At 46.0% G+C, this 27568-nt stretch overlaps 1 protein-coding gene across 6 annotated transcripts in view; it reads left to right on the top strand.

The window, feature by feature from the left end:
- Positions 1 to 27568, top strand: part of LOC119970683 (storkhead-box protein 2-like) — a 394730-nt gene that overhangs the window by 364679 nt on the left and 2483 nt on the right. For 5 of the 6 annotated variants that reach the window (XM_038805700.1, XM_038805698.1, XM_038805699.1 and 2 more), the window contains exons 2-3: positions 4999 to 5151; positions 24658 to 26902. In XM_038805700.1, coding sequence (XP_038661628.1) covers positions 4999 to 5151; positions 24658 to 26902 — 2398 coding nt within the window. Of the gene's footprint in view, positions 1 to 4998; positions 5152 to 22121; positions 22253 to 24657; positions 26903 to 27568 lie in introns of those variants that run through there. The other variant, XM_038805703.1, reaches the window with a different exon arrangement.

Below are 27568 nucleotides of genomic sequence, written 5' to 3'. Positions count from 1 at the left end.
ACACAGACCCTGGGAGATTGGAACAGGAAGATTTGGGTGGGGAGGGGCGCAGCTAACAGGTGGGTGGGGAGGGGATGCCGGGGGACTAAGGGAGCGGGTAGTGTGAGGCATGGAGGGGGCATGGGTGGGGGGGGGGCGGAGAGGGAGAGACAATGGATGTAGCCACATCCTATGGGAAGAGGGCGAGGATGACGACCTCCTTGGTCATCCGGGCATGCAAGACCTTGCCGCCGCCTGTCCTCCATCCTCCGTCCAATCCTGCGGGTCCTCCCCAGGCTCATCCTCCAGCCCCTCCTGGTCTGGCTTCTCCTTGGAGGTGGCCACATGTTCCACCTCCTTTACCTCCAGCATGTTGCTTCACTGCTGTGCCAGGTTGTGGAGAGCACAGCAGACTACCACAAAACAGGCGACCCTCCTGGGGGTGAACTACAGTGCACCACCATAGTGTTGAAGCATTGGAATGGCATTTTCAGCAACCTGATGCACCGCTCGATGATAGCCCAGCTGGCCACATGGGCTTTGTTATATAAGGGTCTCTACATTGGTCACCAGCCTCCATACTGGCTTCATTAGTCAGGTCCTAAGTGGTACCTCTTATCCCCCAAGAGACATCCGTTCACCCTGGGATGTCCCTCGAAGATGCCGAGTATCTCCAACTGCCTCAGGCTGTAGCTGTTGTGCACACTCCCTGGAAATCGTGCACACACGTGGTGGTCGCACACAAGTTGAATGTTCAGGGAGTGGAACCCCTTCCCATTAATGAAGGATGCTCCCAGACCGCCCGGTGCGCTCCCAGACCGCCCGGTGCGCTCAAGGCAACATGAATGCCATCTATAACCCACTGGACCTGGATCATCCCGGTGATGGTGGAGACTCCTGCTGCCCGGCATCTTGGTGGGCTTGGTCCAGGTGAAAGTTTTTGTAGTCTGCTGCCCGGGCAAACACGGCATCTGTGGCCTCACGGATGCACTTGTGGGTCATGGGTTGGGCCATGCCTCACAAGTCCTGGAATGATCCCGAGACACAGACGTTCAGGGCTGTGGCAATTTTGACTCACCAGGAGTGGTAGCCTCCTCCTCCACATGTTGCCAAGTCCGCAATGACACAGCACAGGTGCCGCACCGTCTCCTTGTTGAGTGCAGCACATGCTGTCCATCATCTGTTCGAAGGAGCAGCGACGCCTGTACGGTCTTGGACCGCCGCTGGCCTCCCCGCTATGGGTCCCTCCACAGCCTGATGGACAGCCGTATCCTCAGGGTGTGGAGTGGGGCCCTGCACATGGGCCACCACCTCGAGCTTCTGTTGACGCTGCTGCTGCCATCTTCTGGCGGCCTGGCCTGCCAACACCACCATGATGGCAGATTCCTCAGGGTCCAAGATAACATTCATAATGTAATATCTGTAAAGAATTGGAGAGGGTGAGAGACAGACAATCAGTTAGACCCTCAGATGCCCCAAGCTTTCCCCGCCCTCACATTCCCTGCCATTCCTCAGGGTGACATCTGACATGCTCTGCACATGCACCCCCGGCCCCATTGGTGGCCTCTCACTACATGATCCCGGAACCTTACTCTAGACACCCGCTGATGACGCCGCCTGACTGAGCGCAGGTTCCCCTCCCCGGTCCACACACACGGGCTGGTTTAGCACAGGGCTAAATCACTGGCTTTGAAAGCAGACCAAGGCAGGCCAGCAGCACGGTTCAATTCCTGTACCAGCCTCCCCGAACAGGGGCCGGAATGTGGCGACTAGGGACTTTTCACAGTGACTTCATTTGAAGCCTACTCGTGACAATAAGCGATTTTCATTTCACACTCTGGTCAGGGGGATGTCCCCAGTACACCTGGGTGTTTGGATGCTGGCTGCTGCCTCTGTGGTGTTGATGCAACAGGTTTACAGGTGCAACAGGTGATTAAGAAGGCAAATGGAATTTTGTCCTTCATTGCTAGACGGATGGAGTTTAAGACTAGGGAGGTTATGTTGCAATTGTATAAGGTGTTAGTGAGGCCACACCTGGAGTATTGTGTTCAGTTTTGGTCTCCTTACTTGAGAAAGGACATACTGGCACTGGAGGGTGTGCAGAGGAGATTCACTCGGTTAATCCCAGAGCTGAAGCGGTTGGATTATGAGGAGAGGTTGAGTAGACTGGGACTGTACTCATTGGAATTTAGAAGGATGAGGGGGGGATCTTATAGAAACATATAAAATTATGAAGGGAATAGATAGGATAGATGCGGGCAGGTTGTTTCCACTGGCGGGTGAAAGCAGATCTAGGGGACATAGCCTCAAAATAAGGAGAAGTAGATTTAGGACTGAGTTTAGGAGGAACTTCTTCACCCAAAGGGTTGTGAATCTATGGAATTCCTTGCCCAGTGAAGCAGTTGAGGCTCCTTCATTACATGTTTTTAAGGTAAAGATAGATAGTTTTTTGAAGAATAAAGGGATTAAGGGTTATGGTGTTCGGGCCGGAAAGTGGAGCTGAGTCCACAAAAGATCAGCCATGATCTCATTGAATGGCGGGGCAGGCTCGAGGGACCAGATGGCTTACTCCTGCTCCTAGTTCTTATGTTCTTATGCCTCCGGTGTTCAGTCAAAGTGTCCAGGCCTGACAGCCTGCTTGCAATGCTAGGCAACAACACCCGCCTGCTTCATGGCACATCTACCCACAGGAATCCACTTGGAAGCTGTGAAGCGCTCCCATTACTGGAATTGCCAATTCTAGCATTAGCGACAGCCTTCAGTTGTGTGGCCAGTGGCCGCCACGGTCCGCGGCGGCTAAAATGATGGCCACGCTCCGAGCACTGGCGCAGCAGTCCTGGTGCCCCTGGGCTGACTGCCTGATTTCCAAGATGGCTACCATTACGCTAGCTTCACGTTTTCAAATACGTATTAACGGGCGCATTCGCTTGGGGGGGGGTTAGATCACGGTAAGCCATTCATTAGGGGGTCCTTCCCATTAATGGAATGGAGATTGGTCTTAATTGGTGATTATTGATTTCTCGCCAGGCCGCAGTGGAATCCTAATCTTGCCAATGGGAGCGGGCCGGTTAGTTCGGAATCTGATCGACGTCCGCCGTAGTTCCCGATTTTGGACTCTCTCGCTAACTAACCGGCCCCGCTCGTTTACGCATCCGGCGCGACGTGGCCGGTAGATGGCGCCCAGAATCTCCCATATTTCAAGACTGTACTAACTGCAAAAGGTTAACAGCCAAGGGGAAAACTTTAATTAACGCTGATCTGACTTTCCCTCAGTGAGGCTGTCTCCACATTCGTAACTCTTTATATACACTGTATCAACCATGGGAATATGCTCCAAATGTAACACAACAAGAATGCTGACTCCCCAACTCGCTTTATAATTCAAGTGCCTGTGATTCAGTTTCCAGAATTTTATTGCACACCGGCCAACAAGTAGATTTTTGGGGAAATAAATTAAGATGTCACAAACTTTCCATCTGTGCAGCAATATATAATAAAAAGTGGAGCACTGTAAAGCAGGAAATGTCAAGGTAGTGAAAATTGTGAATGAAGTGCGCAATACTTAATAAGGAATAACAAATGGTAGCATATGTAGAACTTCTGGGTAAGGTATCTAGTTCTCAGCCCGCTTTTGGGGATGTATTTTTATAAATGTTGAGCGTATAAAATTGTAAAACTAATGAGTTTGACATGGTTTGTCGATGTGTATTTGTCTACTTTTTGCCTTATTCTGCCTTGGGAAATCAGTGGTGGTATGTTAGATTGAACTGGTGCCAGATCTTGTCCATAATGAAGAATAATAGCGTCTCAGGGCACAAGAGAACAATACCATCATAACGTCAGAGGTGCAAATTTATAGGTTGCATTCTGTGTCCCACTGTCGGAACTTCCAGTCTGCAGTGCAGAAAGGTGGTAGCAATTTCTGCGAAAATATATGTTCGTGCCTTATCAACCCTGAGAGTCTGCAATTAAATGGGTTACTTCAGCTGCCCTTTCAATCTCAGTTAGGAAAAGGGGGCCTGGATCTCGCAAACTTATTTTTGCAATCCGATAGTAAGTTTCAGGACACGGCTCTGCAAACGTGCGTTACCAATGCAAGAAACCCATTTCCTCTCTCTCGCTCGCTCGCTCTCTCTCTCCCCCTCCCCCCCCCCCCCCCCCCCCAACTCCCCACCTGGAATTACTCCAATACCGATCTGAAAGGCAGTGTTTCATGATAGGCTACTATTTTACTCCAGTGGTAGAGGCAGACTGAAATACAACACCTAACTGAAGTTGAAGTTGGCCATTGTGCACGTGCGCATTTGGTCAGTAGTGGTGGCAGCAGCAGTGTATAAAACTGATTGATAGGGAAATCCCAGCAACCACGTGTGCACACACTTGCAACAGGGGTTGCTGAATGCCGATTGGGAATGAGAACGCTGTTGCCCTGTTTCAACCTTCCCACCAACCCAGCCAAGGTTAGTGACCAGACAAAAATCCTTGGCGACTGGATCGAGAGAAACCAGTTTTATTGCAAAGATATAATCAGTACAATATACTCTTCAGATCCCAGCCAGGTCTGCGGTGTCGGTTACCAGTCTGGCCGACTTTTATATCACAGTCTATTACCCTCCCAGTGGGCCATAACTCCAAGCAAGCTAAAACCTATAGTAATCCTAATATTGGTTAACTTAGCAATCACAAACTTTGCATTTGGAAATGTTATTGTCCTGTATGAATATTATTTTAGTTCTGGTTTGGTTACACTATTGATTGATCTTTTTTGAGAGCAGGGTGATCCAGAGAAGGTGAACTGGATTAATTTGCAACTCTTCATATGCCAAGTTTCACATGAGCCAGTTTACAATTATCGTTACTTTTGAGCGTAATAGCTGGCTTATATTGACACTGGTCAATACTGAGTCATTTTCTGAAGTATTTGTTTTATCTGTGGATACTGAGGAATGTATATGTTAAACAGAATAAATGAAGTTTGCCTTTCGTACAATAAAACTAATTTGGTTTATTTCTCCGTAGGTGATGTGTCACCGATCAGTATGTCCCCCATCAGCCAATCACAGTTTATTCCACTTGGAGAGATACTTTGCCTGGCCATCTCAGCAATGAATGCCTCCAGGAAACCGGTCACACAGGAAGCACTCATGGAACATTTAGCGACCTGCTTTCCAGGTATATTTTGAGTGTTGAATGTTTTGCAAAATATATTGAGACGAGCGACAATTCTGAATTTAATGATATCAAACGGTTTTTTGTTTTCCCTCCATGGCAAAAGAAGTTTGTATTCCAGAGCCCCCTAATATTGGCGTCAAAGCTCTTTGTCGAGGTGGTGAATCGGTCAGCATGCGTTTGCATCAAGATGATGGGGGGGGGGGGGGGGGGAGAAGAGGTAAACAATCTCAATCCTGCTGCTTTCTAAGAGCCTTGTGTGAAGCAAAAATAGAAAATACTGGGAAATAAAGTAGATCCTCACCTGTAAGTTAAGTAGGCAGTTAACATTTTGGGTGTATCACAATGTTTTACAGATGCTGATTATCACCACTTTCTGATTTCTTGTTTTAGATTTAAAGGTTTTTTTTTGATTTGCAGAGCCTTGCGTGAAAGAGTGGCCATGTTGGGTTGTTCATATTAACATAACAGTGTAGCCGTTTGGTATGACCAGCACATTTATGCACTCTGGTGTAATTTGTGTCAAACACTGTCGTGACCTGTGCTAGTCATGGGCAAAGTCAAGTTATTCTCAGCATACCTTTACATGAGTACGATTGACTTTTATATTTAAACTGTCGTGTTCCAGGTGTTGGAGGGGGGGAAACACAACCCAGCCATGATTTCAGATGTGCTGGCAGCAGCCCGGCAGTAGAAATTCGGAGGCCAACTGGTTATTGTAAAATAATTTCAAACAAAAAGCAGGACCCTCATTTACATTATTTACAGCATTAAGTATTAAGTTCAGCGATTAAATCATTCACTTTAACATATTGCTCAGTATTCTATCTGGTGTCATCTTTGTAAATACCAATAGTGGACCAAACTGTGACTTAAACAGTGTTTTAGAAACACCAGTTCAGGTGTTGCTTAACAAAGTGATTATACTCAATTGCTATCATAGAATTTTTTCAGTACCCGCCCCCCCCCCCCCCCCCCCTCCTCCTTTAGAAGCTCTCCCTTCACCAGACCCTGTACTCCAGAATTCTTCTCTCAAAACCCAACTACCATGCTACTTTGGTAGTTGCTCTTAATGATATTTTCTCATCTTCTGCTTGGAGCCCATCGGCTGTATCCTGTTCTGCAGCACAACATGTTCACCCCTTATGCCTGTACTTGCTGTTCCCTTTGGCTCCCAGTCCCCCAAAACCATACTTTAAAAGAAACTTCAAGTGATGTCGGCTTCACTGCCTAGGCCAGCGTTTATTGTCCATCCCTAATTGCCCTTGAGAAGGGAGTGATGAGTTGCCTTCTTGAACCATGTAGGTACACCCACTGTGCTGTTAGGGAGGTGCTTGCAGGATGTTGACCCAGTGACAGTGAAGGAATGCAGGATATGATTCCAAGTCAGAATGGTGAGTGACTTGGAGGGGAACTTCCAGGTGGTAGTGTTTCCATGTATCTGCTGCTCTTGTCCTTCTCGATGGCAATGGTCATGGATTTGGAAGATGCTGCCTAAGGAGCCTTGCATCCTTGTGTTTAAATAGCACCATGGCCCTTTTATAAATATAACAGTTTGAATACTCAGCCATTGAGTATATTCAAGGCTGCTCCAATGGATATTTTGACTCTAAAGGAATCCAGGAATAGGGTGATCAGGCAGGAATCTGGAATTTAAGTTCAAGTTCAGCCTTTACGTGACTGATTGGCGGAGCAGGCTCAAGGGCCAAATGGCCTACTCCTGCTCCCAGCTCTTGGCTTCAGGCTTTAGTACAGTGTAAGATGTATCTAAAATCATGACTCTCACTCTTGCAATATATTCTCAGGATATATTTTGAAGAGCAATATAAAACATGGCACAACACCAGAGGCTTGAGAGAGAGAGCAGACCTGGGAAAGAAACAGCTGTTTAAAACGTGGGAAACTTCAAAAGGAGCGCCACAGCAAGGAGTCAGGAAGTGAAGGTTACACAGACGAGCTCCGAGGCGGTGCGTTCCGATGTGTCAGAAAAATAAGTGGAAAGATTTTGGGAAGCATTAACTCATCCCGGCCACAGTGATCTCCTGGACTCGTCTCGATTGCCACAAGGGGTTAGAGAGGAATTTCCCAGAATTTCTTCCCATATTGTCTCTGGGTTTTTAACTCTGGTTTTTTGCCACTCCTGGGAGTTCACATGGTCTGGATTGGGGTGGGAAGGGTGGGGGTTAGTCTGCGGGAGCAGCCGAAAGGTGGAGCAATAACACCAAGTGAGTATCAAAACTAACCTACCTTGGGGATCTGCGGCGTAGTCTGGGGGAGCAGTTGGGAGGGCAGATCAGCAGCACTTAAGTGTACATCGTAGCTAAGAAGAGGTGGGGAGAGGAGGATAGTGTCGCGGGGGGCTGTGGCCTGGTTGGCTGGTGGGATGTCTGCTGTATATTTGAAGGAGAAACTGCAAAACTAATCAATAAATTAATTAACTAAGTAGAGATGGCTGGGCAGGTGATGTGCTGCAGCTGTATTAATGTGGGAGCTGGCAGATCTCATTGCGAGCTGCAGTGACCTATTCTGCAGCAAGCGTTGGTTGCTTGAGGAGCTTTGGCTCAGAATTGATGAGCTGGAGTCTGAGCTTCAGACACTGCGGCACATCTGGCAGGAGGAGAGTTATCTGGATGCTTTATTTCAGGAGGCAGTTACACCCCATAGATTAAGTACCTCAAAGTCGGTCAATAGTCAGGGACATCAGGGTGTGACTGCAAGTGAGGCAGGTAGAGGGATCCTGAATTCGGGTATGGAGGAGCGTCAGCTCTTGACCTTGTCCAACAGGTACGAGGTACTTGCTCTCTGTGTGGATGAGGAAAAGGGTTGTAGAGAGGATGAGCTAGCTGACCACTGCACTGTGGTACAGGAGGCCATTCAAGCGGGGGGGGGGGATTAAAAAGACAAGTGGTAGGAGTAGAGGATTCTGTAATTAGGGGATTGATAGCATCCTTTGTAAGCAGGATCGAGAGTCCCGCATGGTATGTTGCAGCCCGTTGTCAGGGTGAGGGACATCTCTGACCGGCCTGAAAGGATATTAAAGTGGGAGGGGTAGGATCCAGTTGTTGTGGTCCATGTTGGGACAAACAACATAGGTAAGACTAGGAAGGAGGACCTATTGGAAGATTAGAACATAAATTAAAGAACAGGGGTATAATCTCTGGATTACTACCTGAGCCACATGCGAATTGGCATAGGGATGCGAAAATTAGGGAAGTAAACACATGGCTAACGGGATGGTGCAGGAAAGAGGGGTTCCTTTTCATGGGGCATTGGCATCAATATTGGAGCAGGAGGGATCTGTACCGTTGGGACGGTCTTCACCTGAACTGATCTGGGACCAGTGTTGTAATAGGATGGTCACGAGGACTTTAAACTAGCAAGTGGGAGGGAAGGGAAGGGTAAAACTACAGGAAGAATAAAACTACGGGAAGAATAATGGTTAATGGGAAGCAAAGCAGCAGGTTAGCACGTGGGGTGGTGGGTTCAACTACAGGGACAATTATGTAAAAAGTTAAAGGGAAGGAGAACTCGGGTGATGTTATTAATGGACGTCTTGGGATTCAAAAAGAAGGTATAAAAACTAGCATAAGGGCACTTTACCTGCATGCTCATAGCATTCGAAATAAGGTAAATGAGTTGATGGCACAAATCATCACGAATGAGTATGATTTAGTAGCCATTCCGGAGACATGGTTGCAAGGTGGTCATGACTGGGAATTAAATATCCAGGGGTATCAGACTATTTGGAAGGAAGACAGGAAGTTAAGGGAGGTGGTGCAGCTCTGATATTTAAGGGTGACATAGGTTCTATGGAGAAAAACAATCCATTTAGGTGGAAATTAGAAATAGTAAGGAGAAAAGGTCACTGATAGGTGTAGTCTATAGGCCACCAAATAATAACAACACGGTGGGGTGGGCAATAAGCAAAAAAAATATAACTGATGCATGTAAAAATGGTATGGCAAATATCATGGGGGACTTTAATCTATATGTCGATTGGTCAAACCAGGTTGGTCAAAGCAGCCTTGAGGAGACGTTTATAGAATGAATCTGTGATAGTTTATTTGAACAGTATGTCATGGAACCTACAAGGGAGCAAGCTATCCTAGATCTGGTCCTGTGCATTGAGACAGGAATAATTAATTATCTCATAGTTAGGGATCCTCTCTGAAGGAGCGATCACAGTATGGTTGAATTTAAAGTATAGATGGAGGGCGAGAAGGTAAAATCCATTACCAGTGTCTTCTGCTTAAACAAAGGAGACCACAATGGGATGAGGGAGGAGTTGGCTAAGGTAGACTGAGAGCAAAGACTTTATGGTGGGACAATTAAGGAACCGTGGAGGACTTTCAAAGCAATTTTTCACAGTGCTCAGCAAAAGTATATACCAGTGAAAAGGAAGGAATATGGGGAAAGGGATAATCAGCCGTGGATAGCTAAGGAAATATAGGAGGGCATTAAATTGAAGGAAAATTCATACAAAGTGGCAAACATTAGTGGGAAACTAGAGGATTGGGAAATCTTTAAAGGTCAACAGAAAGCCACGAGAAAAACTATAAAGAAAAGTTAAGATCGTTTATGAGAGCAAACTAGTTCAGAATCTAAAAATAGATAACTAAAGTTTCTGCAAATATATAAAACGAAAAAGAGTGGCTACGGTAAACATTGGTACTTTAGAGGATGAGAAGGGGGGGATTTAATAATGGAAATTGAGGAAATGGCCAAGGCATTGAACAGGTAGTTTGTGTCGGCCTTCTGTGTGGTAGACGCAAATAACATGCCAATAATTGATGACAAGGAGGCTATGGCTGGTGAGGACCTCGAAATGATCATTATCACTAAGGAGCTAGTGTTGGGCAAGCTAAAGGTAGGCAAGTCTCCTCGCCCTGATGGAATGCGTCCCAGGATACTAAGAGAGATGGCAGGGGAACTAACAACTGCACTCGTGGTAATTCATCAAAATTCCCTCGATGCTGTGGCGGTTCCGGCATTTGGAAAACAGCAAACGTGGGCCGGGATTCTCCCCTACCCGGCGGGGCGGGGGGTCCAGGCGTAGCGGAGTGGCGTCAGGCCTCCCCAAAGGTTCGGGATTCTCCGCACCTTTAGGGGCTAGGCCCGTGCCGGAGTGGTTGGCGCCACACCGACTGGCGCCAAAACCGGCGCCAACAGCCTGTGACGCCCGCCGCCCGGCATCGAGGCTGGCCGAAAGGCCTTCGCCAGTCCGCGCATGCGCCGGTGGGTCAGCAGCCACTGACGTCACCACCGGCGCATGCGCGGTAGGGGGGTCTCTTCCGCCTCCGTCATGGTGGAGGCCGTGGCGGCGGCGGAAGAAAAAGAGTGCCCCCCCCCACGGCACTGGCTCGCCCGCCGATCGGTCGGCCCCGATCACGGGCCAGGCCACCATGGGGGCACCCCTCGGGGTCCGATCGCCCCGCCCTCCCCCCCCCAGGACCCCGGAGGCCCATTCGCGCCGCCAATCCCGCCGGCACCAGAGGTGCTCCAATTCCCGCCGGCGGGAGAGGCCTGTCAGCGGCGGGACTTCAGCCCATCGCGGGCCGGAGAATTGCCGCGGGGGGCACGCGGATCGGCGCGGGAGGGCACGCCTATCGGTGGGGCGTGATTCCCGCTCCCGCCCATTCCCGGGTGGCGGAGAATTCCGGCCACGGCGGGGGCGGGATTTACGTCGGCCCCGGGTGATTCCCCGACCCTGCGGGGGGTCGGAGAATTCCGTCCCAGATCCCACTGTTTTTAAAAAAGGTAGATCAAAGGCAGGCAACTATAGGCCAGTTACCTTAACTTCTGTAGTGGGGAAAATGCTGAAATCTATCATCAAGAGAAATAGCAATACATCTGGATAGAAATTGCCCCATTTGTCACACACAGCATGGGTTCATTTTTTTTTTTAATTTTAGAGTACCCAATTATTTTAAGGGGCAATTTAACGTGGCCAATCCACCTAACCTGCACATCTTTGGCTTGTGGGGGCGAAACCCACGCAGACACGGGGAGAATGTGCAAACTCCTCACGGACAGTGACCCAGGGCCGGGATTCGAACCCATGTCCTCAGTGCCGTAGGCAGCAATGCTAACCACTGTGCCACCGTGCTGCCCCACAGCATGGGTTCATGAACGGCAGATTATGTTTAACTAATTTACTGGAATTCTTTGCGGACATTACGAGCACGGTGGACAACAGGAACTGGTGAGTGTGGTGTATCTGGATTTCCAGAAGATATTTGACGAAGTGCCGCCCAAAAGACTGCTGCATAAGATAAAGTTGCATGGCCTTATGAGTAATGTATTAGGATCGATCGAGGATTGGTGAAAGCAAAGAGTGGGGATAAATGGGTGTTTTTCTGGTTGCCGATCAGTGGCTAGTGGTGTGCCTCATGGCTCAGTGTTGGGACCACAATTGTGCACAATTTACATTGATGATTTGGAGTTGGGGACCAAGTGTAATTTGTCAAAGTTTGCAGATGACACAAAGCCTGCAGAGGGACATAGATAGTTTAAGTGAGTGGGCAAGGGTCTGGCAGATGGAGTACAATGTTGGTAAATGTCAGGTCATCCGTTTTGGTCAGAATAACAGCAAAATGGACGATTATTTAAATGGTAAGAAATAGAAGCATGTTGCTGTGCAGAGGGACCTCGGTGTCATTGTGTATGAATCGCAAAATGTAGGTTTGCAGATGCAGTAGGTAATTAAGAAGGTAAATGGAATCTTGTACTTCATTGCTAGAAGGATGAAATTTAAAGCAGGGAGGTTATGTTGCAGCTGTATAGGGTGCTGAGAAGGCTACACCTGGTGTAGTGTAGTTTTGGTCTCCTTATTTGAGAAAGGATGTACTGGCACTGGAGGAGGTGCAGAGAAGATTCACTAGGTTGATTCCAGAGTAGAGAAGATTGCTTATGGAGACTGAGTAGACTGGGACTATGCTGATTGGAATTTAGAAGAATGAGGGGAGAATCTTATAGAAACAATTATGAAGGCATATGAAGGCAATAGATAAGCCACTGGTGGAGGAAACTAGAACTCGGGGTCATAGCCTCAAAATAAGGGAGGGTGCAGATTTAGGACTGAGTTGAGGAGGAACTTCTTCACCCAAAGGGTTATAAATCTGTGAATTCCCTATCCAGCGAAGCAGTTGAGGCTATCTCGTTGAATGTTTTAAAGGCAAAGATAGATTTTTGAACAGTAAAGGAGTTAAGGACCATGGTGTGCGGGCGGATAAGTGGAGCTGAGTTCACAAAGATTTCAGCCATGATCTTATTGAATGGTGGAGCATGCTCGAGGGGCCAGATGGCCAACTCCTGTTCCTAATTCTTATGTAGGAGGATGAGAATGGGCAGTTGAGACCTCTATTATTTTGTCTTTGTTCATTAGTGTTCACCTAGGAGTAAAAAGGCAAATATTGAGCTGGTAGGTACAAGGTCATTAGATTCTAGATCCATCTTCTTTAATAATTGTTCAACAATTGATTATCTATGAAAGTTACACTTCACAAAAGTAATAGAGGTGGCACATGTGATTTGATCTTACATGGAAGACCAGTTTACATAAGAGCTGTTCACTCGAATTAACTCTGTAATTAATGGTCAATGCAAGTAAATAGAATGGTGTAATGTAATTCGGAAAATTGCGAGTGAGTGTAATTTGGAGGAAATTGTTAAAAATGCAGTTTTCATTATTTGTATTAACTGGAACTATTTATAATGTATTCATATGCTGCCAGCACTGTTAGTATCAGAGGTGCAATAACCACCTTAGTGTACATATATCGGGTGAGCTTATTTTATGTAAGTGTGCGATTGCAACCCAATGGAGAAAGTAAAGTTCGCAATGATAGATTGAATTGTATTATTTTATGGAGTTGGGATTACAGGCCATCAACAGTAGTACTTCAAAGTCTGTTTTACCAAGATTGCGATATCATAGAAGCCCTACAATGCAGAAGGAGGCCATTCAGTCCATCGAGTCTGCACCGACCCTCTGAAAGAGTACCATAGCTTGGCCCACAACCCACCTAACCTGTACATCTTTCGATACAAAGGGGTGACTTAGCAAGGCCAATCCATCTAAACTGCACATCTTTGGACTATGGGAGGAAACATGAGCACCCGCAGGAAACCCACGCTGACGCTGGGGGAACACCATGCAGGCAAGGGGAGAATGTTATTAATATAGTGACATCTGTATTAGGTCAAAGTATAAATCAGCTACAGAGTTTCATGAATCTTCAGACATAACCAAACACTTAGAGATGAATTTTCACAGAGCACTGGAGATTCCACCAATGTCTAAAAATGGCGAACGAGACCTGGATTCGGAGGTCCAGTCCCCATATCCAACAGATTGTATTTACACCGGTAGGGGAACGGGGGCAGAGTGTGACTCGCCCAAGAGAAACCTGAACTCATCTTGATTCATCTTGAACTGAGTTCTGAGTTGAAACAGACTCTAATTTCACTGTAGCAGGGTCCTTAACCCACAATGTGGAAGTCACAAACTTTTATAGCAGACTTAACTTCCCATGAAGGGCAGATATGTTTGTCGAATTCTCAAACTGTGAAGCTATTTAAATCGCCAACTCTTTAGCCTGCCTGTTTCAGTGAGAGGTCAAAAATAACATAAGCTATGAAATTATAAAAATTGCCTGCCCATTAAAAATTGCAAAAACAAGACAATGAAGATTGAAAGAAATCGGTCGAGCACTTACAGTAGCATTTCCCCATGACCTATCATGTCATTATTAAACCTTGGCTGAGTTTTGCAACTGATTTATCCACGGGTTCCTAAATTCACAACTGATAGACAGATTAAAGAGGTCATTGAAGGATTTTTTGCCTTTGACGTGGGAGTCTGTTTGTTTTTATAAGAGATTAAGTATTTGAAATGTTAAAATTAAATAGGCTTTCATGAATTAGCGTCTTTAACTATAGTACAGGCTTGAATAGATCATTAGACTTCTGTCTTATCACTGCATGGCTCCTGATGTCTGCCTATGGTGGAGATTGTGTGAGTTATGGAGGGTATAAGGGCAAAGGGTGGTAGATGGGAACCTGGGTTGTCATTAAGTTGGCATGGGCTCTATAAGGAGCCATTGCGTTGACTTGGGGGCAAGGATTGGCATGGGAGCATGGAGGTAACAAGGGTGTGGATGGGGATTCATGAGGTTATAAAGATGAGAGGTAGAGGGCCTAAAATGTATGGAAACAACTGGAACAAAGTCTACAAGAACCAATGTGGGTATTTGAAACAGCCTGCCTTGGCACTCGGCTGCTTGCAGACTGGAGCTGGGGGCACCAGGCCCAACTGATAATGCCAAATCAAGCAGATGACGTGGCTTACACAGGAAGTCATGAAGGAATCTCTCATAGAGAAACTCGATAGTCACCTGTGTAGAACAAAAATGGACACTCTGTGCATTAAGGATGACAGGGATGTAAGTGCACTTCACTGCTGTAGAGGCCAACCTCTTGTATGAATCAAGATTGATGCAATGAAAGCAAAGAGATAATCCAGAAACCACTGAAGAAGAAATCTCAGCTCTATATGATTTATCTCCTAAGAACTAGGAGCAGGAGTAAGCCGTCTAGCCCCTCGAGCCTGCTCCGCCATTCAATAAGATCATAGCTGATCTTTTTGTGGACTCAGCTTCCACTTATCCGCCTGCTCACCGTAACCTTTTATTCCTTTACTGTTCAAAAATCTGTCTACCTTTGCTTCAAAAACATTTAACGAGGTAGCCTCAACTGCTTCACTGGGCAGGGAATTCCACAGATTTGGGGGAAGAAGTTTCTCCTCAATTCAGTCCTAAATCTGCTCCCCCTTATTTTGAGGCTATGCCTCCTAGTTCTAGTTTCACTCGCCAGTGGAAACAACCTCCCTGCTTCAATCCTATCCCTTTCATAATTTTCTATGTTCTATAAGATCCCCCCCCCCCCCTCATTCCTCTAAATTCCAATGAGTATAGTCCCAGTCTACTTAGTCTCGCTTCATAATCCAATCCTCTCAGCTCCAGAATCAACCTTGTGAATCTCCTCTGCACACCCTGCAGTGCCAGTACATAATTTCTCAGGTAAGGAGACCAAAACTGAACACAGCACTCCAGGTGTGGCCTCACCAGCACCCTAGACTTGGACCACTGGAAAATGTGGCTGGAGAAGTTATAATAGGAAACAAAAAAATGGCAGGCGAACTGAATAGTTACTTTGTATTAGCCTTCACGGTGCAAGACACCAGTGGGATGCCAGAGCTCCAGGAGAACCAGAGGGCAGAGGTGAGTGCAGTGACCATTACTAAGGAGAAGGCTCTGGGGAAACTGAAAGGTTTAAAGGTGGATAAGTCACCTGGACCGGATGGACTACACCCCAAGATTTTAAAAGGGAGGGAGGCAATTATAGACCGGGAAATTATAGACCGTTTGGCCTGTGATTGGTAGGATTTTAGAGTCTGTTATTAAAGATGAGATCGCAAAGTACTTGGAAGTGCATGGAAAAATAGGACTGAGTCAGCAGGCTTTGTCAAAGGGAGGTCGTGTCTGACTAATCTGTTAGAGTTCTTTGAGGAGGTAGCAAGCAAATTAGACCAAGGAGGACCATTGGACGTGATTTATTTAGATTTCCAGAAGGCCTTTGACAAGGTGCCGCATAGGAGACTGTTAAATAAGTTAAAGGCCCATGGTGTTAAGGGTAAGATCCTGGCATGGATAGAGGATTGGCTGACTGGCAGAAGGCAGAGAGTGGGGATAAAGGGGTCTTTTTCAGGATGGCAGCCAGTGACTAGTGGTGTGCCTCAGGGGTGTGTGCTGGGACCACAACATTTCACCATATACATTAATGATCTGGAAGAAGGTACTGAAGGCACTGTTGCTAAGTTTGCAGATGATACAAAGATCTGTAGAGGGACAGGTAGTATTGAGGAGGCAAGGGGGCTGCAGAATGATTTGGACAAGCTAGGAGAATGGGCAATGAAGTGGCAAATGAAATACATGTGGAAAAGTGTGAGGTTATGCATTTTGGAAGGTGGAATTTAGGCATAGACTATTTTCTAAATGGGGAAATGCTTAGGAAATCAGAAGCACAAAGGGACTTGGGAGTCCTTGTTCACGATTCTGTTAAGGTTAATGTGCAGGTTCAGTCGTCAGTTAAGAAGGCAAATGTAGGGAGTGTTCGTGGGCTTAGCCAGGATAGTGGAGGAGGGTGTGGACCCGGACCCTTTGGTGGTGATATTTGGGGTTTCAGAGAAGCCGGAGCTCATGGAGAGGAGGAAGGCCGATGTCTTGGCCTTCGCCTCTCTGATTGCACGGTGACAAATTTTGCTGGACTGGTGGTCGGCATCGCCACCGGGGGTAGCAGCAGTTGGGTGACCTGTATGACTTCCTGCGGTTAGAGAAGATAAAGTATGAGTTAAGGGGCTCAGCAGGGGAGTTTGAGAAAAGGTGGGGGATGTTTGTGACCATGTTTGAGGAGCTGTTCGTCGCAGCGGGGTGCGGGAGTGGGTGATGGGGGGGGGATGAAAAAGGAGAAAAATCTATACAAACTGTATAGTTGATTGTTAGGAAGTATGTTTCCGGGGTGTTTATTTGCTGTAAACTACTATAATACAAGTTCGAATAAAATGCGTTTTTTTTAAAAAAAGAAGGAAAATGCAATGTTAGCATTCATGTCGAGGGCTAGAATACAAGACCAGGGATGTACTTCTGAGGCTGTATAAGGCTCTGGTCATACCCCATTTGGAGTATTGCGAGCATTTTTGGGCCCCGTATCTAAGGAAGGATGTGCTGTCCTTGGAAAGGGTCCAGAAGAGGTTCACAAGAATGATCCCTGGAATGAAGAACTTGTCCTATGAGGAACGGTTGGGGACTCTGTGTCTGTACTCGTTGGAGTTCAGAAGGATGAGGGGGGATCTTATTAAAACTTACAGGATACTGCGAGACCTGGATAGAGTGGACGTGGAGAGGATGTTTCCACTTGCAGGAAAAACTGGAACCATAGGACACCATCTCAGACTAAAGGGATGATCCTTTAACACAGAGATGAGGAGGAATTCCTTCAGCCAGAGGGTGGTGAATCTGTGGAACTCTTTGCCACAGAAGGCTATGGCCAAATCACTGAGTGTCTTTAAGACAGAGGTAGATAGGGTCTTGATTAATATCATAGTATCATCTGTGAACTTAGACACATTACACATCTCAATCGCATGACGTCACTATCCAAGCATGATGCCTACCAAACATCCACAGGACCATCCAGTGCAAGCTCAGAGAGATGCAAGACACTTGATTGAATCAGAAAGCCAATGAACTTCAGTCATATGCAGACCACAAAGATTAGAATAGATTCTAAATGCTGTGAAATCTGTCAACAGGCCCCAGTCTACTGGATCTTCACCAAGCCTTGGGATGACAGGTCAATACTGCTCTCGGAAAAAGCTCATTTTAGAAACGCTGACAGAACACTGTAACCACATCTTCGATCAGCCTTCATGCATCAATGAAGGAGAAGCCTCTAACAGGATGTCATCAAGTACTCTCTTGATGACCTTAGCCATCTGCTAAAAATGATGAACATAAAACTCCTGTCCAGCAGCAAAGCTCCATGCGTCACATGGCTAAAGGTCTGTGCCTGATCAAGAAGCTCTTAAACTCTTTCAGTCTACGAGGAAGAAAACCATCATCCTGCAAGTATACCAAGATACCGCTATTGTCCACCTGTTCAAGCGGAAAGGAACTCACCAACCTTGCAGTGATCATAGAGAAACCTCACCACTGTTGCCGCCAAAGTCTTCACCAGAATGCTTCTGAACTGCTTTGCAGCCCCTGGTCCAGATATTGTACTGCCAGAGAGTCAATGCACTGTCAGAAAAGGTCAAGGAATCACTGATACAGTGTTTGCAGTTAGACAGATCCAGGAGAAATGCCAAGAACAAAACATGGACCTCCAAGGGCATACGTTACGATTTCCTGTTTGCCAATGCCAATTGCTGCAGGTTCAGAGTTGGACATGCAATGTAGCATGGATTTGTTCTCCAATGCATTTGACAACTTTGGCCCGTTATGATCAGCACAAAGAAAACCAAAGTAATATACTAGCGTGCTCCAGGAAAGCCCGATCTCCAGCCCAAAGTTTCAGTCCATGATCAGAACCCACCAACTTTGGAAAAGTTCCCTTATCGCCACAGCACTCTCTCTCTTGAGCTGCCTGTATTGACCACAAAACACATGCAGGAATTGCCAAACGCAAGTGTCGCCTTCTGCAGGTTGTGAACATCAGTCTGAGAATGAAGAGGAATAGGCCAGATACAGCCAGAGCGAGTGTGGGTATCAAGAATTTGGAGCAGAGAGGGAAGTCATGTTTTTTGCTTTCTCTTTTTGCTTTCTAACTTCATTTCGGAGAGTGACCTTGCCCTGCTGCAGAAGAATAGGTTATGGGGAGAGAGATGATTGGTAAGTACTAGGTAAGTTCAAGTATTTACTACTTTTATCACTTGCTGTTTAAAAGGTCTTTTTGTGGTTTATAGTTTGTCAGGGTTATATTCTGTAGTGACGAGGACCAGAAGAGAAGGGCCCTAGAGAATTGGATATAATCTGATATCAAGCATCTTCCAACGTTTTCATTTAAAGTGGTAAGTCACGGCAGGAGAGCTCAAAGCCTTGGCTTGCTCCATGTGGGAATTCGGGAACATTTCCAGTGCTGCTGACAGCCCACTTTAAAACTGGTGCCTTGACTCATATAGGTGACCCCCCCCCCCCCCCCCCGGGGCACCCCTCTGGCCCAGCTGACCCATCAACTGTATGGGACAGGGCGTGCGTGCGTGTCTTTGACAACTGTGGCAGGATTGGACAGAGTTGAGGAGGGGAACTCGTGCTTGACAAATCTGCTGGAATTCTTTGACGATGTAACTAGTTGCATTGATGAAGGGGAGCCGTTGGATGTGGTTTATTTCGACTTTCAGAAGGCTTTCGACAAAGTCCCACATTAGCGTGTAAAACTAAAGCGCATGGGATTAAGGGGGGTGTATTGAAATGGATAGAAACCTGGTTGACAGACAGGAAACAAAGAGTAGGAATAAACGGGCCATTTTCCAAATTCGCAGGCAGTCACTAGTGGGGTACCGCAGGGTTGGTGCTGGAACCCCAGTTATTCACAATACATATTAATGATTTGGATGAGGGAACAAAATGTAATATGTTGGATTCTATGGTTCCCCAGGGGCATGTTTCTTGGCGGCATGCCGTTCACTAGCAGTAGTATTCCACCTTCCCGCCGCTTGTCACTGTGATTTCCCATTGAAGTCACCCCTTGCCCCCAGGAAACCCTCGGCCGGGGAGGGGACAGAGAATTCCAACAACAGGAAAGTTCCGGCCAATGTCTCTACATTTGCAGATGATACAAATATGGGCGGGAGGGTGAGCTGTGAACAGGATGCAGTGTTGCTTCAGTGTGATTTAGGCAACTTGAGTCAGTGGGCAGACTAATGGCAGATGCAGTATAATGTGAGGTTATCCACTTTGGCAGCAAAAATGGGATGGCAGATTATTCTCTGGCCATAAATTAGGAGAGGGGGATGTGCAACGAGACCTGGGTGTCCACGTACACTCGTCACTTGAGGGTAAGCATAACTGAGTCATAACTGATTTGGGCTGCTCATGGAGCCAGAATGCCTGGCACACGCTTACCAAAGAAATTCATCCATGGAGAGGTTGTGTCTGGGCTGCACTCTCGTGAGAGTCAAAGGAAATGCTACAAGGACACCAAATGCTTCACTAAGGAGTTTGGATATTGTTTTTGAATCCTAGCTTGCCCAGGATCTCTATACCTGCTGCAACCAAATAAAACAAATGGTGCAGGTGTATTTCGGAGGCAAAGAGCAGAAATCCTGAGCCAACAACTCAACTGAAAATTTATCCGCAGTGTGCTGTCCGACTAACAGCAGAACCTTCCAGGCGTAGACCAGCCTTGGTAATAACGTATCCACCCACCAGAACCCTACAAAACACCCCAGGTTATCTTCACCTCGAAGGATGAACAAGAGAGAAGAAAACCATTTAAAATACTTACTTTATTAGTCCTGAGATGGCGAAATGAATAATATTGATTTGGATTAAGATAGAAGGTGGTTCTGAGACGGGGGGGTGGGGAGGGAGAAGACAGCAATGCACCCGGAAACTCTGGACTGCCCACACTTTAAGGTTGAACTGTTTTGATTTTCGCTGTGCCCAGGAATGGATTTGAGTCCTCACACAGCTTTCCATCAAGGATTACTAGATAGGTAGATAGGCGGAACCCTCTTGTCCTGCTGTGATTGCTTGACTAACCAGAGTTTTAAGGATTGAAAGCTGTTCTAATGTTGTGTAAGGCCTGTGTGACTGCATGATCCTGAGGCCTGGGTCTCGTGTAACTGGCTGCAGCTGAAATATGAAGCTGTTGGATTCACTAAAGCCAAAACTTTGAGCACCCAATTCATTTTTTCCAATTTGAGGGGCAATTTAGCGTGGTCAATCCACCTATCATGCACATCTTTGAGTTGTGGGGGCGAAACCCATGCAAACACGGGGAGAATGTGCAAACTCCACACGGGCAGTGACCCAGAGCCGGGTCGAACCTGGGGCCTTGGTGCCGTGAGGCCGCAATGCTAACCACTGCGCCACCATGCTGCCCTCTGCCACAGGTTCTTGCCTTTCTACACAAGTTATGATGGGTCTGCAATACACTGCTCAGTAGGATGGTGAAAGCAGATTCGAAAGCAACTTTTGAAAGAGAATTGAGTAAATACGTTCAGGGAGTGTTGTCAAACAAACCGATTTTACAGTGATCTGGCTATTTTAACACTAGGCACAAGGTCAAAGGACAAGAGCAAATATCTGGCCCTTCACAAGTGGCTGCAAAACAGTTCTGTCTTTGCAGAAGGCCCTTCGGTGAATATGAAGAAATCCTGGGATCTCCAGTGGCACAGAACATCAGCAGCAGCTACAGAGTGACCCTGCACATTCTGATGCAAAAGGAAAAACATTCATTTGTATAGCATCTTTCACAACTTCAGGATGTCTAAAAGTGCTTTATGATCAGCTAAATACTTTTTGAAAGTGCAATGGTTGTTACGGTACAGGAAGCATGACGGCCAATTTTGCGCACACGGCCCACAAATAACAGTAAGATAATGAACAGACATTCAGTTTTAGTGATTGTTGGTTGCAGGATAATTATTGGCTAAGGCACAAGGGTGAACCTCCTTGCTCTGTTTGAAATGGTACCATGAGATCTGTTATGTCCCCCTGCGAGGACAGACCGAGCCTCAGTCTGGCATCTCAACTGAAAGATGGCAACTGCAACGGTGCAGCACTCCCTCAGTACTGCATTGGAGTGTCAGCTGGATTATATGCTAAAGTCCCCAAAGTGGGCCTTGCACTCTCAAATTCTGACTGAGAGGTCAGAATACTTCCTGCCTATAACGTGGTATTTTGCCTTTTCAAACCAGTGGAGTGTTCTCCTGATGCTGGGAATATTCATTGCCAGAAACCTTGGCCGGGATTTCCCAGGCCCATCTGCCACTGGGGTAGCCCAGACCTGCTGAAAGACAATGGACCTTTGGCTGTCCCACTGCATCTCCCATGGCGATTCCCAGCAGGGTGGGATTGTAAAATCCTGGCCACTTTAATTTAATTTTAATAGTGTGCTAACAAATTGTTGTCATTGGAATAATAATGCTAACAGTCGAAATTCTGTTTCCAGTTTCTGGCGAGGGTCATGACTAATGCTTGTTCAGTCACATAATTACTGATGGTTCCTAATTCCTTACCAAGGTGGCTATTTTTGCTATCTGACTCTTTGGTGATGACTACTGGGAGAATACTGAAACTGCCTGATCATTCCTCAACCGAGGTTCATAAACACTCATTTTGCTGCTAATGTTTAAGAGTGAGAGCTCTTGTCTGAGTTTCTTTTTTTAATATGTCTCTCCCTAAACCTAGATCACTAAGTCCAGTTGTAATTGCCACAGCTCTATCCTGGATGAGATCAGCTAACTCAGCACAGACTTAGAATTTAAAATGAACCTTGTTAATCTGCGTGAATCAGCACCACACTGGGGAGGGAGAACAGGGTAAGATATTGCACTCATCTTGAAATCATACATGCATTCCTTCTCAACGCATTCATCATTTTGCTACATTGCAAGGATTGTATTATAAGGCACGACTCATGGTCTCAGTATGAGCGCAGTTCAGACATCGAGACTAAGGCCACATCTGCAGTCCATGCTCTTGTCAAGGCTGGGTGCTTCAACTCCCAAAATTCCTTTATAGTACACAGAAGAAATCTGTGCATTTAGCCAGTGAGCCATTACGGCAGCCTTCTAACCTCAATCCCCCACCTCATCCAGCCATATTTGTTTTTTATTTACCTTTTTTCCTGCTCTCTTTTCAGTTCCCCTGGACTGTGCACACCACTCAGGAACTTGCTCCCATTTCCAGTTCCTGAGGGGAGGGGGGGGGTGACTTCCTCATCAGGAAGCGCTTGGCCTTTGCTCAGAGCCTTGGCCAATGCCGTTCAGCATTTTTTGAACATCCTTGATGGGAAATTCTCTGCAGGGACATTGTGCCAAAATGCCCCAATTTTTTGAGTTCAGGTGAAATATTATCGGTCTGAATCGTGAACTCTCTTTCTGTCCCTGCAGTAAATCGCCTCAGCTCCGGGACATCACTGCAGGAGTTCCTCAGGGTAGTGTCGTAGGCCCAACCACCTTGAGCTGCTTCATCAATGACCTTCCTTCTATCATAAGGTCAGAGGTGGGGATGTTCGCTGATGATTTGCGACTCCTCCGATACTGAAGCAGTCCATGTCCGAATGCAGCAAGAACTCTACACGGCACGGTAGCACAGTGGTTAGCACTGTATAGACATATCCCCGTGTCTGTATGGGTTTCCTCCAGGCGCTCCGGTTTCCTCCCACAAGTCCTGAAAGACGTGCTTGTTAGATGAATTGGGCATTCTGGATTCTCCCTCAATGTATCCGAACAGGCGCCGTAGTGTGGCAACTAGGGAATTTTCACAGTAACTTCATTGCAGTCTTAATGTAAGCCCACTTGTGACAATAATAAAGATTATTATATTATTACAATATCCAGGCTGACAAGCGACAAGTAACGTTTCCGCCGCACAAGGTAATGACCAACTCCAAGAGAGAATCTAACCATCACCCCTTGATACTCAATGGTGCTATGTTCGCTAAATCCCCCAATATCAACATCCTAGGGATTATCTTTGACTAGAAACTGAACTGGAATAGCCATATAAATACTGTGATTACCAGAGCAGCTCAAAGACTAGGAATCCTGCAGTGAATAACTCAACCTCATGACTTCCCAAAGCCTGTCCATTATCTACGAGGCATAAGTCAGGGGTGTAATGGAATACTCTCTACATGTCTGGATGAGTGCAGCTCCAACAACACCCAAGAAGCTCAACACCATCCTGGACAAAGCATCCCCCTTGATTGCTCCCCCTTCCACAAACATTCGAAATCTCCACCACTGACAAACAGTGGCAGCTGTGTGTATTACCTCCCAAGATGCACTGCAGTAACTCACAAACGTTCCTTGGGCAGCACCTTCCAAACCCATGACCACTTGTGTTCTAGAAGGACACAGCAGCAGATACCTGGGAACCCCACCACCTGGAGGTTTGTCTCCAAGCCACTCACCGTTCCTTCACTGTTGCTGGGTCAAAATCCTGAAACTCCCTCCCCAACAGCGCTGTGCATGTAGCTACACCTCCGGGACTGCAGCAGTTCAGAAGGCAGCTCACCACCACCTTCTGAAGGGCCAGTAGGGATAGTCAATAACTGCTGGCCTAACCAACGATGCCTGCACATCCCGTAATGAATTAAAACTACGATACTGATTTTTATTTTTATACATCAATTCTTGTGTCCCTCTTATCGAAAATGATTCACTTAAAACTCTTCCCATTTTTGACCTCTATTTTACTCAGCAAAACCTCACAATATATAGTTCCTGCAAATGGAAGACAACACCAAATATGAATATTTCTATGTCTTCCACCATCAGTTTACACCATATTGTAGCCCTATCAGCAGGAAGTCGCACCTCGGGGCAAGACAGATGGAGTGTCCTTTTCTAACTGTGCTGCAGCATCCCAATAGCCTGGCTGAAGAATAATGTAACAAATTTTCTACATAGTTAGAATATTCACTACGGCACGACAACTGCAGGGATGCAGACTTATTGATGGATATGTGGTGAAAGGTAGTAGCGCCATGTTTTACCAAGCCAGTCTTCTGTTATTGTTCTCTAATTATTAGTGAATCTCATGAAATTTTTATACTGAATAGATGCATTCTCTATACAAATACTGATATTAATCATTTCAGTAATACTGATCTTAATGTGTTTTAGTCAATTTGAAGCCGTACAAAGTTCTTGACAATAACGAGTGCGGACGCAAATTTAATTGGTCATTTATAACTTCTCTTCCTTTACTTTTACAGGAGTCCCCACTCCTAGTCCAGAAATTCTTCGCCATACGTTAAACATGCTCGTGAGAGAGCGGAAAATCTACCCAACTCCTGACGGATATTTCATCGTAACTCCACAGACTTACTTCATTACCCCTTCTCTCATAAGAACAAATAGCAAATGGTACCATCTGGACGAAAGGATACCTGACAGGTCTCGATGTACTTCACCACAACCAGGGACTATAACTCCATCTAATTCTGGCTGCCTCAGAGACAGAGCCCACCACAGAAACCACTGTGATTCTTGCAACTGCTTTAGAGAGGAATTCCACAATCACTCATCCACTCTTCAGAAAAAGTCAATAAAGGAATGTAAAGATTCCTATTGCCCCCCTTCCTTCAGCCAGATGCCAGTGATGCAAACTGAGAAAAGTAGGAGTACTGTTAACTGCTCGTACAAAACTGAGACCTTGCCAAAAGCCAAGGATGGAGAGAAGCAATCTAAAAAATTTGGCTTGAAATTGTTCAGGTTGAGCTTTAAAAAGGACAAGTCAAAACAGTTGGTGAATTTTTCAGCCCAGTTTCCGCCTGAAGAATGGCCTCTGCGCGATGAAGATAATCCCACCTCTATACCAAGGGAGGTGGAGCAGGAGATAATCAGACGTATCAATCCAGACCTGACAGTGGAAAATGTAATGAAACACACAGCGCTGATGAAAAAACTTGAAGAAGATAAGGCTCATAGGAATAAACCAGGCTCCTCTGCCCAGCACAGTGGCAAGAGCAAAAAAAGTAGAAGTCACAAGAAGTCCCACGGTAAATCTCGCTCACACAGCAAGTCCAGGGTTCCTAAGGGGGAGCAATCAGAAGAAACCCATTTGGACATAGCAGAATCCAGAGAATATGAGCTTTATGACCCAATTACCCGATCCCTATGTGATAAAAGTACCACTATAGAAATAAAGGGTGATAATGGCTTTCTTGCACATGATAAAATGAACATGGTTGAATCTCATTTTCCTGTGACCCCAGAGTGGGATGTGTCAGGTGATCTTTACAAGCGAAGGATGGAGAGTCGATTTCATGAACATTCAAGGGAAAGTTTACAATCAAAGGTTCATCGGAGCCACAGCCATACGCAAGACAGAAAATCAAGAAATGATAGGACCAGCAAAGCCAAGGAGAGGTCGAGATCAATGGATAATTCGAATAGACCTCTTGGCACTACTTTGTCAGGCACAGCAGAAGAGATGCAAGGGTGCAGTATGGATGAAAGCCACTCAAATAATGACAAATTACGTTCTTCCAAATTGCTCAGTCATCACCGAGCAGGACTGTCATCACATTCAAATCATATTACTGAGCCAAGCATACCAGAATGTGTTGATATTGATAATCCGGCAGGTGTTGGTGACTCCTGCAATCCACTGGAACACGCTACAGCTGGAGATAGTTTGCCCAAATACAATGCACCTAATTGTGGCACCGGTACAAAGTCTGATGATTACTTTCAATGTAGTGCATCCAAGGAAACTATTCCGACTGCTTCTTCCCCATCCACTAAATGTAACAATGAGTGTGTGTTCAAGGATTTTGACACTTTGACCTTATCAGATGGTATTAAGAAGCTTTCCCCTTTGGATAGATTCTTGAAGCACCCACCAATTGAAGAAACTGTGAATGGGCAACTTGAACAATTGTCACTGCAGCAGAAGCATTATACTGAAAAGATAGAAATGAACAGCATCAATTTACCTGTAGCTGGACAGGCATCTGCACAGTCATTGCCAAATGGACAAGTGTTTAAACCACAGTCTGAAGCTCAGACTGTAAATCATGCGGAGCATAGTTATCAGGAACCCACTTTATATGAATCGCAACACAATAAACCATTGGAGGTGCTTCACAACAACTGTGAAAGCCATGCTGGCCTAACAAGTATGGCACAATCACTGCCTGTTCTACCAGCCCACGGAGAGGAAACAGGACATCAGGAGTCTTCCTTTGACTATTACAACGTGTCTGATGATGACTCTGAAGAGGGGACCGACAAAAACCTGGAGAAGGGTAAAAGCCGCGATGATGGTGGTACTGTGCAGTGGTTGCTAGAACGCGAAAAAGAGAAAAATCTCCAGAGAAAATTTGAGAAGAACCTAACTCTCCTGAGCCCAAAGGAAAGTGACAACAGTGTCAGCCAGAAAACTTTGCATTCTGCTCGACTAGATAGTATGGACAGCAGTAGTATAACCGTAGACAGTGGATTTAATTCTCCACGGTAAGCAAGCAAATGGTACATCCAACACAATCAGTCACTTGTGATACTTATTTAGGTTTTAGTCAACGTAACAGCCATAAGGTAAAGCACATTAAATTAGGAACGAAGAATTGCGTGTTTTATTCTTACCATAGCAATACATTTCACATATTTTTATATGTATTTTTAAGTATGTCATAAACCAATAGATAAGTCCCTTAGAGATAATGTTCTGACATTGCACTCACAGCAAAAAGCTTCTCCTCCTGCCAAGAAAACACATCAGGAAGTAAGACTGGAATGTGCTCATCATTTAAAATAATAGTTAGAAACTCATGGGCAGTGCATACCAAAAATGCCAATATGAATTTCAGCAATCTTTACTGCCTGCCTATAACAGGAAGTTAGAACACAAACCCCTCATGAATTGAAAGAATGAGAAAAAAAAATCTAGTCAGTATTAGAAAAACATTCGGGGGTGGCACAGTGGTTAGCACTGCTGAATCACAGCGCCTGGGACCCGGGTTTAATTGCGACCTCTGGCAATTGTCTCTGTAGAGTTTGTACTTTCTCCCCGTGTCTGCATGGGTTTCCTCCCACAATCCAACGATGGGCAAGCTAGGTGGATTGGCTATGCTAAATTGCCCCTAGGTGGAGTTACAGGGATATATATATATGGTGGGGATT

Source organism: Scyliorhinus canicula, chromosome 8 (genome assembly GCF_902713615.1).
Source record: "Scyliorhinus canicula chromosome 8, sScyCan1.1, whole genome shotgun sequence".
Classification (NCBI taxonomy): domain Eukaryota; kingdom Metazoa; phylum Chordata; class Chondrichthyes; order Carcharhiniformes; family Scyliorhinidae; genus Scyliorhinus; species Scyliorhinus canicula.
The sequence above is the reverse complement of the archived record's forward strand: the minus strand, read 5'-3'. Positions and strand labels throughout refer to the sequence as shown.